Source organism: Penicillium psychrosexuale, assembly GCF_028828465.1.
Source record: "Penicillium psychrosexuale strain IBT 29551 chromosome Unknown utg000004l, whole genome shotgun sequence".
In the NCBI taxonomy this organism is placed as follows: Eukaryota; Fungi; Ascomycota; class Eurotiomycetes; order Eurotiales; family Aspergillaceae; genus Penicillium; species Penicillium psychrosexuale.
The window spans coordinates 6,996,652-7,010,507 of NW_026643189.1; the positions used below are offsets into that span (position 1 = coordinate 6,996,652).

Here is a 13,856-nt window from a genome sequence, read left to right on the forward strand (position 1 = left end):
CGTGTTACTATGCAGTAGATAACCATTTAATCTGTAAATTGAACTGCTCATTGGAGACGCCCCCCAGAGTACAAAAGAAGCCGAGAAAATGAAGTGGTCCCAACAAATTCCTTTACTGAGCGCTGCTGTTACCATTTAACTTATGAAACAATTCATACAAGATCTTCGTCCCCATCATCAGCCTCCATAGCCTCATCCTCATCCAAATAGTCATCTTCGCCAGTCGGTGCCGCATCCTCAATGGTGATATCCCCATCACCCACAGCTTTAATCTTGGCCTGCGTCATCTCGAAGACATATTGTCCAAGATGCTCAACACTCTCCATTGGCGTACCTTCAATGGTGACGTTAACTTCCCGCGACGAAGGGAACATCTCGCCAGGAGCGAGCATGAGCTTATCCGGTCGTTGCAGAAGAAGGTCGAATGCGGGTTTAAGTTCGTAGCACGATTCGAAGACTTCCCGTCGGCCGAGGATATACAGACCCAGTCGTGCGCGCGAGAGAGCTACAGTCAAACGGCGGACGTCGCGTAGATATCCGACGCTGCGGGTTCGGGTGAGAGAAAGGATGACGTCTAGAAAAATGTTAGCAATTCCAATATTCCGAGTGATGTGAATATGCTTCTGGGGGAAGTCAACGCACAATCATTCTGCTCTCCCTGGTAGCGATCCACCGTCGTCACAATCTTGGGCATTCCAAACATAGGGTTCTTCCCACAGCGGTGACTCAATACATCCCGAATCAGAGCAGTTTGCCCAGCATATGTGGCTAAGATCGAGATTTTAGAAGCAGGGTAGCCCAAGAGTCGCATGTACTGATACATGGCCACTGCGTACTCCGCTTCGCCCAAATTCTGGATAAAGTGGGGTGTTGGCTCCCGCTCTCCAGAGCCCTGGTAGTCGGGAACATTGATAAATTGGTAGTCGAACTGGAAACCAGCATTGGCCTGCTGGTACTCGGGGGCAGTTTCAACCACTGGAAGATCCCCGAGTTCCTTGTACCGCCAGCGGAAGAGCTCTGCAATGCTAGGTCGTGCGCGTCCCTGCTTATCCAAGTTGATCACTGGGACACCCAACCGCGCCAGTCGCAAAAAGAGACTTTGCTCGAAGTGGGCATATTGACGGAAACCCATATTCTGAATGATGGGTGAATTCTGGTGGTGATCACCACAGAGAACAACACGCTTGAGAGGAAGTTCGCCGTTTTTCGTATTTTGCAGAGCGTTGGGAATGAAACTCTCAACTTCAGTAATCTGCGCGGCTTCTTCCATGACCACGTTGTCATAGTGGAATCCTAGATCGGCAATTTCTTGCCGACGCATAGCTGCATGAGTCGAGGTCATCGCGATAATTCGGGCCTCCTTTATGAGGAGATAGTTCGCTTTGTCGCGAGGTTGTCTTAGGATCTCGAAGGGCCGGATGTCTTCCAACTCAGAGAAGATTCGGGCAATGTGGCGTTCGCAACCTGCAGCAGTATCGATGATCGCCTCCTTCGAGGCTTCAGCTTCAAATATGGGCTGGGGGGCATTTGCGAAGTATGATTGGAATGGGAAGGATGCAACAATCTCTTCATTTGATATTCCTTCGGAGTTGGCTCGATCCCAGAATTTGGCCCATGTTGGCTGCACGTAAACTGTATTGAAGTAGCCTGCAGTCTCGCATGAGTTTCCATGCGCACCCTCGACCCCAAGCGATGCTGCCAAGCGCATCACTTCTGACAAATAGTGATTACGGTTGTCAAGGAAGGATTCGACTCGTCCATACTTGCTGTAGTTGGAATCAGTGTCCAATTCTTCCTCGCCGTGACCCAGTCGCAACAAGTGCCGTTCATCAATGTCAAGGGCGATGATTTTCTGGAATAATTGATTGAGGGCTTGGTTGCTGTGTGCAATGAGTAGCGTCCGTTCGTTGGGGAAGTTGTGGTAAATGTTGTTAATTATTTGAGTGGTGACATCAGTCTTTCCAGTACCAGGAGGTCCCACAATGACGGTGAGTCCAGGCTGTGTTCCAGATGCTATGGCTTCCACTTGGGCGGGTGTGAATCGGATTTTGTTCAATTTGGGAGTGTCGACGGGGTAGGGGCCAGGGTTTGGGGGCTTGTATGTGGAAACACGCATACTGCTAGGCGCCAACTCTGTCGCTGCAGCTTTTTCCCGGCGTCGCTTCTTCGGCGCGTGAGGCTCTTCTGCAGGCTCTTGGTTAACATATTCAATAACGTAGGGTGGACCAAAGCTAGCATTCTCAGCCCCCGAAGGTTCAATGCCCGGGAAGCTTTCCACCAAATGGGACCAGTCCAAAAGGGTGTCTCTAAAGTCAACAGTGCTAAGTCGGTTTGGCAGCTGTGTGTATTGAGCACTAGCGGGATCTCCATAGCCCAGGAAGATGTCCTGGAGCCAGGAAGGAAGCGTCATATCAGAGACAATAAGCTTTTGCATCGTCTGCAGGATTGACTTGAAGTTATTCTCTCTGCCCTTTCTCCGTGCAACCACGTTAATGAGGGGGTAAATGTCTGGTTTGCCGTGGGCCTGCTGGTCCTTGTCGGCTTTGAATGCAGCCGCATCCAAGTTGACAATTAATCTCCTCGATCGTGCCCTGGGCTGAGAGCCATTTGCCTGGCCAGGATATTGTCGCAATGCGCGGCCTTGCTCGTCAAGTACCTGTACAATCTCGGCCGTTCGAAGATGGGTCATCCGAGGGGCTTCAGATGCACCTTGTTCCGACTGTGACGAGCTGGACTGGACGGCCAGTAGATAAACGACGTCATCAGGACGGAGTGAGTCCCATTCTCTCCTAACATTATCTGCAAGCCTTCCTACCTCTATCGCGATCTCAGCTCGAACAAAGGCCGGGTTTGTTGCCCCGACCTTGGGTGGTGCGACATCAATAATAGCAGGCTTTGAAATTGGGATAGCCATTCGAGAGAATCCCTCAAAGCTTAAGGTTCCATCGCGTGCTGCCTTCGGCTGCATGCGTTTAACGAGGGACTCCAGGTCCTTGCGGATTTGGAAAAATGCTTCTGATCGGTAGAGAAGGAAGGAGCGATAAAGGAAATCTCCGAGACTCAGATACTGGAGATTCAACTTTGGGATTGCCAGAGGCCTCGATCCGTCGTATGTCTCATTCCTCAACAAGGCCGGGTCATAGAGGGTTTCTTCCGTCGGAAGTGGACTCAACTTCTCGACAGCTTCTTGGAAAGGCACCTTGCGTTCATAAGAAGATGCCAAAACTTCCAGGTAAAACTGACGGTCTAGAGTGACGTGCGAGGATTTTGGGTAGCTTGTTCGGAATCCTAGGTGAGAGCAAAGGCTCTGGAGTTCTGACTCGTCTAGAGCAGATAGCTGTCCCTCTAGATCCACTCGCTGCGCAATCGAGCCCATATTGGAGAGCGCGAGAATCATGAGCTTATCTTTGAATAACTTCATTGAGGATCTTTGCAGCTGGGCCAATTCCTGGCAATGCAGGTCGTAAACTCCCTGCGGGGAAAGAGCCTCACCAGAGTAATCATCAATTGCAAATTCGACAAAATGTTTCAGAAGACTGTGGAAGTCACGTAGAAGGGCGTTGTCAGGCACATGGTAGAGCTGCGAAAGGCGAATAACCGATAGAAGGTTGAGGTCCTTTAACAACGTGTTCACGTAGCGCCTAGTGGGAAGCTGACTTTCGAGATCAACCAAGAGCTCAAGGAAACGCTCACAGTACAGCAAGTTCTCAGCCTGGTCCTTTTCGGGTCCGTTCAACCTACAAAGGAAATCCAAAAGCATTGTATATAGCCATGAACGTTCGAAGCGCATCTTTGCTTTCACCGCTTCATCTCCAGCCTCGTATCGCTTTCCAGAGGCCCTCCATGCCTTTTTCAATGTCGGGGCCTTTGCAATAATACGATCTCTAGTCTCCTCACTGGCCAAGTTGTGCCAGATCGAGATAGAAACGAGGGGCGCGCATTCCTTGCGGATTAGGACGTTCTCGAGTGACTGAAAGGCGCTGATAATAAACGATATGATAGAGAGTCGAGAGCGAGTCGGGAGTGAATGATCAATGCTCATTGAGAGAATACGGTGGAAGAGATTGGAGAAGTCATCAGCACGGTCGGAGAAGATATCTGCAACTGTCAGCATCGTCGCGTTATGAATCTCGTCGCATTGACTCACCCCATATCGGTAAGTGCTCGCAATGTTTTACACTGACGATCAATGCAATCAACAGTACATGATGATTCGACGCATCCTCTGTGTAAGTCGGCCAAAGGAACCTGGAGAACAGTTAGCGTTAGCCCTGGAGGTATGACTAGGGAGAACGTACTTCTCAAGAATGTTCAAGTTCTCGAGAATCAATAGCGAGTGACTATTGAAAGCCTCTGCTTCCAAAGGATCCCACAATTGCTTCTTGATGACATCTGGTTTGGCCTTGCGGACCTTCGTGTTCAGCCAGTGGGCCTTGGCTAGCTGCACCCACGGGTTTTCTTCACGAAAGTCCACCACTGTAGGCCTGGATTCGAGACTCTGCGCCATCGCAGGAGTCAGTAGTTTCCTTAACCTAATAAATTGGAGTGGTCAAGGAGGGGTGGATTGGCGCAGTCGGGAACATCTGCATCGGTGAAGCTGGGGGGAGCTTTTCAAAAAGTCTTGGCTCTGAGTTCCGCCGAGCCGCAGTCCTCAATCAATCCGACCACTTTGTTTCCCTTCTTCCTACATTCATGCAAACTTTTTTCTTCCCTTCGTAACCTCTCTTCAAAGAATGACCGAGGAGAGCCCTTGACAAGAAGCTGAAGACCGCAATCAAGGAAGTCCCAAGGTCCTAGAAGACACTCGACAAGGCGCCTACGAACACGCTCGTGACGACACTTCAAGACAACCCCTCAAGGGTCCCTTACAAAGGTGCCTGGGTAGACGCTGCAGGAAATGGCGAACGAGGATATTGGCGGTGTTCAGGTCTACAAAAGACTAGTGGACAATCTTCTGGATCGCGCCGCACAGGTCAAGCCCGACAAGCAGATCGAACCCCCTTTGACCGAAACATACCTGGGCGAATCGATATGGCAAGTGCCATCTGAGGATGACAAGGTTACAAAGCACTTAAGCCCACAGACTAAGCTTGCGGCCGTGGAAATCGCGTTTCGCGAGAAGTTCTATCGCGTTTTGGTACGGCCCTTACAAAGCTCTAGTCCCCAGGGTATCGTTAACAGTTCATTATAGGCCTCGACTTCCATCGGTGACCCTGCTTTCATTCAAATATGGAATCTCCTTGACATCGTCTCGATATTTTCTGATAATGGTCAGTCTCCGCACTTCCTCCGCAGTCCATACCGATCTAACACTCACCAGAACAATGCGAACCCGGTCTGATTTTCTGGCTCATTGAAGAGCTCTTGGATAGTCAAACTATTCATGGTTGCCGTAAGGTGTTTGACTACTTGGAGTCCCGAAGAGAGAGGAACACCAAGGTCAGCATGGCCCTTCATCTACTGGATCTGTTGCAAAGCTGACCCCGCACAAGAAACATTTCAAACAGAAAAGCTTAGTTATTCTACGATCATGCAACGAGCTTCTTCGCCGCCTCTCGCGCGCAGAAGATACAGTGTTTTGCGGCCGGGTGTTTATCTATCTCTTCCAGAGTTTCCCACTTGGAGACAAGAGTTCGGTTAACCTTCGCGGCGAGTTCCACTCTGAGAATGTCACGGCTTTTGACGGAATTGCAAATGAGTCTACCGATAAGCAGGAGCAGGATACAACAATGACTGAAGGGGCTGAACCCACGGCACCCGGGCAGGCAGCGGCGGGCCAGGCTGAGGCCTCTTCTCAGCAAACATCGAAAGTGCCCAAGGTCGTTGTTTCTACTGGGGATGAGAAGAAATCAGATGAAGTTGACTTGAATGCACTCTACCCGCTCTTCTGGAGCCTTCAGGCCTATTTCTCCGCACCGAGCAAGACGTTCGACGCTGAACGGTTTACATCATTTAAGACTGGAATGGAGGCTACGCTGGCTGCATTCAAGAGCATCAATACTGAGATGGAAAACGAGAGCTCTGCCCGAGCATCAGAAGATGCCCGCAAGTCGAACAAGCGCAAGCGCATCGCGGATGGTACCGAAGTCGCCACCAGTTTTAACCCGAAGTACTTGACCAGCCGGGATCTATTTGACCTCGAAATCAGCGATACTGCCTTCCGACGACATGTTCTTGTCCAGGCTCTCATTCTTCTCGACTTTGTGCTTTCTCTCACATCAAATTCCAAATCGCGCCTGGCTAATACGACGAACAAGTCCGTTCTTTACGGTTTCACTTTGAACGAGGAGGATACCAAGTGGGCGACCAGCATGCGAAAAAGCATCGAGGAATATTTGCAACAAGGGCCCGGGGGAAGTTCTATTATCGTATGGTGGACACAGTCTTGTCTCGAGACAAGAACTGGGTGCGGTGGAAAGCCGAGGGCTGTCCATTGATTGAACGATTGGCCATCTCGGCTGCGGAGTACAAGGCTTCCCGCGAGCATGCTACCAAGGCGTATGCCAACAAACGCCTTCGTCCGTCCCCAATGGGCTCTCTCGATTTGAAGTTCCTTGCCGACACCGAGGCGCTGGCCAATATTGAACGTCTCAAGGAATCCGACCGATACAACGTTCCTTCCGCCGACTCGTTCTTGAAGGGCATCATGGATGATGAAATGGACATCGATATGGCGATGACTGACGAGGACAAGGCGATTGCCGAGGGTGCTAAAGCCAGCAAGTCCTGGCGAATCTTGCGTCTTGCTGCGAAAGGAAAGCTTGCTGCATTCGACAAAATTGGAGAGGGCAACAACCTACAGGTCTTGTTTGAGAGTGCTACAGCCGCGGATGATCACAATGAGCTCAGTTCCTCTGGTGATACCAAGGATATCTCCCAATCCCTCGATGGAGCTCAGGGTCTGCCTGTTGGAACCAAAGGGCTCACTGAAGCGACCGAGACTGCTGGATCCGAAGAGCCTGTTGAAGGCAAAGTCGAGACAGCTCAAGATCTTCACGATCTGCCCCAGGGCACAGATGAGCGGGAAATGCAAGTCGAAAACAAAGACGTCATCAGGGAACAACAAGACCCAAGCACCGATAACAACAAGGAAGAGGCCCTTGCCGCCGCTAGCGCCTCGAGAGAGGACTCTGCCACGTAAGGTCAGATTGTGGCTTGAAGATATTCTGTTGGATAGTCAATGGCTTAGACCCCCTTTTTGTCCGGAGAAAATCCTCCAATGGACACCGTCTAAGGCGGTCACGCCGCGACCAACCACATCCAGATTATCCAGGCAACCTGCAGGATTTTATGCATCAATATCACGAAGCCGTTGGTGCCGTGATCTGGGAGCGAGATTACCACATCCGTGCACCTGCATTATCTGCGATACATCTGCTGGTATGGTTCAGCACTTGGTTTCTCTTTTTCAAATACGAATACCGGAGTGCGTCCTAGGTCATCCCTGCTGGCGGAGTTCAATCTTTCTCTACCCTAATTGGGTGTCATTTCACGAGCTTCTTTTTTCTTTTTTCTTTTTATTTCAAGAACCCGCCTATTCAGGGCCCTCGGTCCAGATTCGTCGGGGCAGAATTGACAAAGTTGGCGCTTAAACAGAAACAGAGAAAGAACCAATTAGGCCCATTGGCTGATTGCGGGCACGACTCCTGAACCGAATCCGGCATTCTACGGGAAGCGGGCCAATGACATACGACCTAACTATGTTGTACCCAAGACTAAAGACCTCGATGAATTAGCTAACGTGGAGACCATCTGGGCACAATTCTTTTGATCGGCAACTCTAATACATATGACTTGAAAGGGTTCTTCCTGCACGAAGTACGGAGCAGCTAAAGTAGAAAAAGGAATAATCATGTTCTGTCCATGTTCTCCAGACCTCATTTATTTTCACACGTGGCGTGTTTAGTGTCACGGTTATGTTTCACTTTTTTTCTTTTTTCCTATTTTTCTATTTATCTATTTATCTATTTTATGTATGAGAAAGCAGGGGGTAAGGATTCAGTGGCACGAAATAGGATTAAGCGACTTCGGAAACAAGATCAGTAGGGGAAAAAAGGAGAGAATATGGAGTACGGAGTAAGTATCCAGGATTACGGAGTACATTGTACACGAGATCACAAAAGCAAAGTGTCCCCATTGAACCATTACATGCAGAAGTGGGCACCATGTTTCTCCCCTGTCCACTTGGGTTTGGCCCCCTATTTTTCGCGAGCCTAGGGAAGAATCCTTCGCTTCGACGGAGTAGTTTGCGATATAGTACAACATACACTATATTGGCAAATAGCGCGCACTGATCGTCTAGCGTTCGATGCGCAACACGTATAAATTGTGCAATCAATAAATCCCAAGAATAAAAGCCACATGGGAATTTGAACACTATCGACACAAGCGTTGAGTTTGGTCTCCACCAGTGGAGGCTATACAAGAGATAGAAGGGGACGTACAATCACGGTAGCCATGTGGTTCGATCTGATGCACTGGCCATGTGGGTATGGGACGGAGGACGGAGTATGGATGTACCGACGAGTGTCCTGGAGATAAAATCCGTGTCTATCTTCGTTCTAATCCGGTTTAGGCAAATGTTGATGTTCATTCTAGATCGGGAATTATACATATATATATATATAGGTATAAGTATATGTACATGGGACGTACCTATGCATGTACTTGTTCTATGTTATTCTCTATTCTATATAGGTTCTATCCCTATTTTATATGTTGCCAGAAATACTCCGTATACTCGTATACTCGTATACTCCGTTATGGAATTCGCCAAGAGATCGACTTGCGTCACCTTAATATTCTAAAGTCCGATGGTATAATACCCACGTGTAAGTATGAATCCCCTGTACAAGTACGTGGCTTGATACTCCAGTGTACGGAGTACGGAGTATAAGTGGATGAATGCAATGCCTCGGTACGGAAGAGATAAAGTCAAATGCCTCGATCGCTCGATCTGGTTACCCCGCACAGCACGTTCCAGAAGGGAGATTGCAAGGACGTACACATCATACGTTGCAACGGTATGATCTTGATCTTTCCTTTAATTTGAATTTGAATTTGGCCGTCAGGGTTCAACACGAAACAAATCAAGCAGAAACAGATTGGCCTACGTAGAGATCGTCACTCCGTGGTGTGGATCGAAATCCAACGGCTCCGAGTTTTCTCCTCCGAGATCCACCTGCTTGGGGAACCTAAGCGGTATGTAACTTATCCGTACACTTGATATACATGATATACACCGTATACATGGAGGTAGGCGCTGAAAAAAAGAAGGAAAACCTAGAAACCTGAGAAACCGATGCCCCAGGTCCTATCCGATATATCCGATGTCCTTCGGCAGAGTCCTGACCCACATGGATCTCTAGAAAACGAAAATATGTATCATTAACGAGTACCGTTGACGCCTCATTTCACCTGCGACTCGAATTGTTTCATATCAATTGTGGAGATTTCCAGGGGAGCTGTGTCTCTACAACTACTCTGTACCGACTCCCGAGTGGTATATCCTCGCTAAAAAACTCCTTAACTAGGTATGTAATTCCGAGTTCCCAAATTTGACGGCGCAAGGCCCGCTTGGTGGTCTTTCCTGAAGAAGGTAATGCAGCTCTCGAAACTTCCTTAACGAGGCTCTTCAAAAGGCTATCGTACACCGTTTCAGGTATTGCTAATGTGGTTCTATATTGGTTCTTTTGACTCGGGCATTCCTGATTTGCGATGTTGACGGTCCTTATATAGATATTATGTGTTTGAGGCGATTCCCCTTTTTCTCGTTTTCCCATTTCCCTATTTTTATTTTTCCCTTTCTCCAAGCCTTTTGGGCGCTATCTCCACCCAGCCCTCGACTGCTTCGCTTCTTTTCGAGGCATTTCACGATGGAGCTGTGGCGGGCAGCCCGCTGAGTGGCTGTTCCTCTTGGTCCTTGATCGATAGCCCCGTCCGCTCAGGATTTATGGATCTTCAGCACGCCACTAACACAGCCGACTGGCCCTTCCCACATGGCCTGGTCTGCGCATTTCCGGTGAGGGTCTTACATCTGTACTCCGTAACGGTTGCAGGAATCAGGCTTTTTGTTTTAACTCTCTCTGTCTACTCCGACGGATTACGGAGTATACAGATCCCAGCTAAGCTTCCACGGCCAATTCCACATTCTTTATACTAGAAACTAAAAGGACATACAAGTACGGCAGTGTCTCTTCTCTCTCCTTTATCTTCCCTTAGTTTCGCTTTTCCGGGTGCCGGGTCCCGCGGGACCCATTTTCTCCCCTTTATCGTCCAAGGTTGAGCTGAGTTGACGTGGTGGTTCCCAGCCTTGCAACTTGGACGATTCCCACAATTCCCACCACATGAATCCTGAACGTTCGGCGGTGTCCGTTATGGCGACAGAGTCTTGTTTGACGTACTCCGTACTCCGTACAATAGGATTCCATCGGCTCTTTTACCCCGTATTCGGTCGGCATATTCTGTACCTGTCACTTCGTATCCAGGGACGCCTTACGGGTAAAATGGGCATTGGATCGGAGGCTACGATTTTATTCTCCGAGACGATCCTTTTAGTTTCTGATATGATACTAGCTGTCTGTACCGTCCCATACCATCTGTACCATCTGTAACCTGTGTTTTACAAACGAGGTTAACGGCCACCGCTATGGACCGTTTGGTATAGGATCTTCGTCCAGGCAAAATAGATCGAATGTTGATCTGTGGACTCGAGTCTATGTTATGTTGGACTTTCTACATTGTACATGCACATCTTCGTCTCATGCCCCTCAGGCTCCCTGAGAATGGATTTAGCTGAACGGCCTGCATCTGGGTTTTTCCTTTTGAAGTGGAATGTTTTTATCTAGATAGGACAGGCCTAGGATGAATAGCTACATTCTAACCATACTATCCCATCCCATCTTGTATACATGGGATTTATCGGGTGGCCAAAATGGTGGACCCTGGCGCCATTCCGTTTAATATCCCTGTATTTCCACTGTTACCTCGCTTGGCTATTAAAACCTATTTGCCTCACAGGATATCTCCGGTCGATCCTAGTCTAGCGGCATTGTGTGTCCAGGTACCACATTTGATTCTGGTGGATGCTTCTCTCTCAACATCTTATACAGCCCAGTAACTGCCCAGCTGCGTAACGATCATCAGAATCAATCGGAACCGATCTCAGATCCAAAGAAAAAGGAAAAAGAATTAAAAAAAAAAAAAGAATAAAGGTTGGCGACAGTTGTCCCGCTTGACATCTTACCCTCGTTTGGGCCTTCTTTTTCCCTCTTTTCTCCTCTTCACTTGACACGCATACTTTTTGGCGCCTTTAATCGCCTTTCTTATTTTCTCTAAATCAGGAACAAAGCAGTCTTACCCTTTACTCTAATTGCCAGAAGAAACCCTGACCCTTTTTTTTACGGCACTTCCATCAGACCCACCAACGTCTCATATCGGGGGGTGTCTACGGTATCCTTTTTGGGCTAGAATTTCTCCTATTGCTTCTGTTGACGAAAGTCTTGACTCTACTTCTTTTTCCTTTTCAAAAGAGAACTCGTCTTTGGTTTTGAATTATCGTGGGTAAGGGCAACACACACACACACATACACGCACCCGCACCCAAACTAGACCCTTACCATGTCAGTCGGTGGCCCTTGCCTTTGGTTACCTTCTTTATCTTCGCCGGTTCATTCGCCCCTTTCTGCAGTTTCGTCTCATCTATCAGCCCGGAATAGCGAGAGACTCTCTTTAGGGCCTAGGACTATCTCACCACGGCTATCTGCGCAGAAGAAAGAGGAGCCTGGCGTTCCTGTTCCTGTGCACGTTCCCGCTCGTCCTGTGGAGATGCAGCCGACTGGTTATAAGGCTGAGAACGCCTTGAATAACCCGGTGGCACAGCCCGTCAGCATGTGTTCAGCGCCGTACTTGGAGAGAGATGTTTCACAGGATACGGTCAACCACCGCTTGGAGGCGGCGAAACAGGATATGCTTCCGCGTGTTAAATTGGAGATCCCAAGTCTGAATCAGCGGGGCTTTTTGGCTGTTCAGCCCCTGGTCGGGCACGGCGGTCATCCCGAGGAAATGGGTATTTCATCGTTTTCGGGCTCGCATGACCAGAGAGACGACCACGACAGAGAATCGACAATCAGTCCTGATGACGATAAGGATATGATGGGTAGCGATGATAATAGATCGCCTTCGATGGAGAAGAAGAAGATGAAGCGTTTTCGGTACGGAATTTCTTATCTTCCAAGTACAACGCATGGTTGCTGACAGAACTATAGATTAACACATAACCAAACCCGATTTCTGATGAGTGAGTTCACTCGCCAGGCACATCCCGATGCAGCTCATCGAGAACGTCTGTCGAGGGAAATCCCTGGGTTGACCCCGCGTCAAGTGCAAGTCTGGTTCCAAAATAGGTAGGGTGGTCAACTAGTTGAATCGTCTGTCCTTGACTAACGTAGATATCCTGTCAGGCGAGCAAAGCTCAAGCGTCTCACTACGAATGATCGGGAGAGAATGCTCAAATCTCGAGCCCTTCCTGACGATTTCGATACCACAAAAGTTCTCCGCACACCCTTTGAGGGCAAACAATCAGGTATCACGCCAGTGGCATCTCCACAAGGCTATGGCGTTCCAAATCCGGATTTCGGGGCTTTGAGAACACTGCGTACCGATTGCTACGCCCGACCAAATGAAGACGACTATCTCGTCTCACCTCTCAGCTCTGCATCGACAGCAGGAACCTACATGTCCTCGACTGGACGAAACGACAGCATGTCTCAGTCAAACATGATGTTCCGTCCTGCAGCGTCTTCCTCCATGTCCGATTTACATAGAACCATCCGCAACGATTACCCGGTCACCAGGTCAAGTAGCTTGTCCGATGCATCGGCCCATCCATCGCCATATGCGGGGTATCCTATGCACAATCGCTTCGCGGGGCCACAGCCAAATCAGCCAGCTCTACCCTATATGAGACGACCCATAGAATACGCCATGCCTCGTCATCCAGGCATGGGACCTTATGATCAACATCAACCGTTTGAGGGCTCGGTGTCACCGACAGACACTCAAGGCTCACATCTTACTTATGACATAAACAATCTAGGTTAGTATCTTTTTCCTTGCGTCGACATTCTCCAAACCAATTTTCTAACATGGTTTTATACAGGCCCCCCAACAACAAGGCTACAATCTTGGAATGGGCTCTCAATTACCACCCCAAGGCCGACCTATAGCCACCATGCAGAGCCTGCCAGTCTCGGCAGCACAAAATTATCGGCCCTATTCCTACGACGCCACCGCAGGCCCAATGGGTACACCAATTCCTTACACACAAGCAAATACCTCGACTCTGAGTCTCCCAACTTCCGAGCCGTCATACAACTACCCCAACTATATCCAGCAGTGAGAGAGGAGTAAGACAGCCTTGAAAAAAGTCGGCTGTTACTTGTCTGCTATACGACATGCTCGTTTTGCTTTCCGCATTTTCTCCTTCGTCTCCGTCTCATCACCTGCACCTTCTGGTTAACTGGTTAGCTGGGTTAACCAAGGATCCACGATCTATATCAGCGAGTATTAATCATTAATCGTTCTCATAGCGTTCACCGTTTCTGGTTTCTGGGTTTCTTCTTTGTCCTGTGTTATCAACCATATTTTTAAAATCTGTTTCTTGCATGCATCTACGTTTCGTTTGTTTTCATATCATCTTGTTTCTATTTTGTCGCGTTTCTTTGGGTCTGGTATGGTCTGGAATCTAGCGTTCATTGCCTGGGGGACAGTTTGTCTAATATTAATTGTTTCTGATCTCGCTGCATAGCCTCGGGGTGGAAGGTCAAAATGGTATAGAGATGCCACTGTGTTTAGAA

At 48.8% G+C, this 13,856-nt stretch overlaps 3 protein-coding genes across 3 annotated transcripts; 2 read left to right on the forward strand and 1 right to left on the reverse strand.

Moving 5' to 3' along the window:
* Positions 1-152: 152 nt before the first annotated feature.
* N7518_008498 (RNA helicase aquarius) lies at positions 153-4,507 on the reverse strand (the record flags this gene model as incomplete). The annotated part of the gene is made up of 4 exons (XM_057189425.1): positions 153-574; positions 643-4,098; positions 4,148-4,248; positions 4,299-4,507. The coding sequence occupies 4 exons, from the start codon at positions 4,505-4,507 to the stop codon at positions 153-155; spliced, it is 4,188 nt and encodes a 1,395-aa protein (XP_057041128.1).
* Positions 4,508-4,897: 390 nt separating this feature from the next.
* Positions 4,898-7,141, forward strand: N7518_008499 (THO complex subunit THO1/HPR1; the record flags this gene model as incomplete). Its single annotated transcript, XM_057189426.1, has 5 exons — positions 4,898-5,137; positions 5,192-5,270; positions 5,321-5,439; positions 5,493-6,298; positions 6,346-7,141. 5 exons carry the CDS (start codon positions 4,898-4,900, stop codon positions 7,139-7,141), a joined length of 2,040 nt encoding a protein of 679 aa, XP_057041129.1.
* Positions 7,142-11,619: 4,478 nt separating this feature from the next.
* N7518_008500 (homeobox domain-containing protein) lies at positions 11,620-13,399 on the forward strand (the record flags this gene model as incomplete). Its single annotated transcript, XM_057189427.1, has 4 exons — positions 11,620-12,212; positions 12,267-12,404; positions 12,462-13,096; positions 13,176-13,399. 4 exons carry the CDS (start codon positions 11,620-11,622, stop codon positions 13,397-13,399), a joined length of 1,590 nt encoding a protein of 529 aa, XP_057041130.1.
* Between the last annotated feature and the right edge of the window lie 457 nt (positions 13,400-13,856).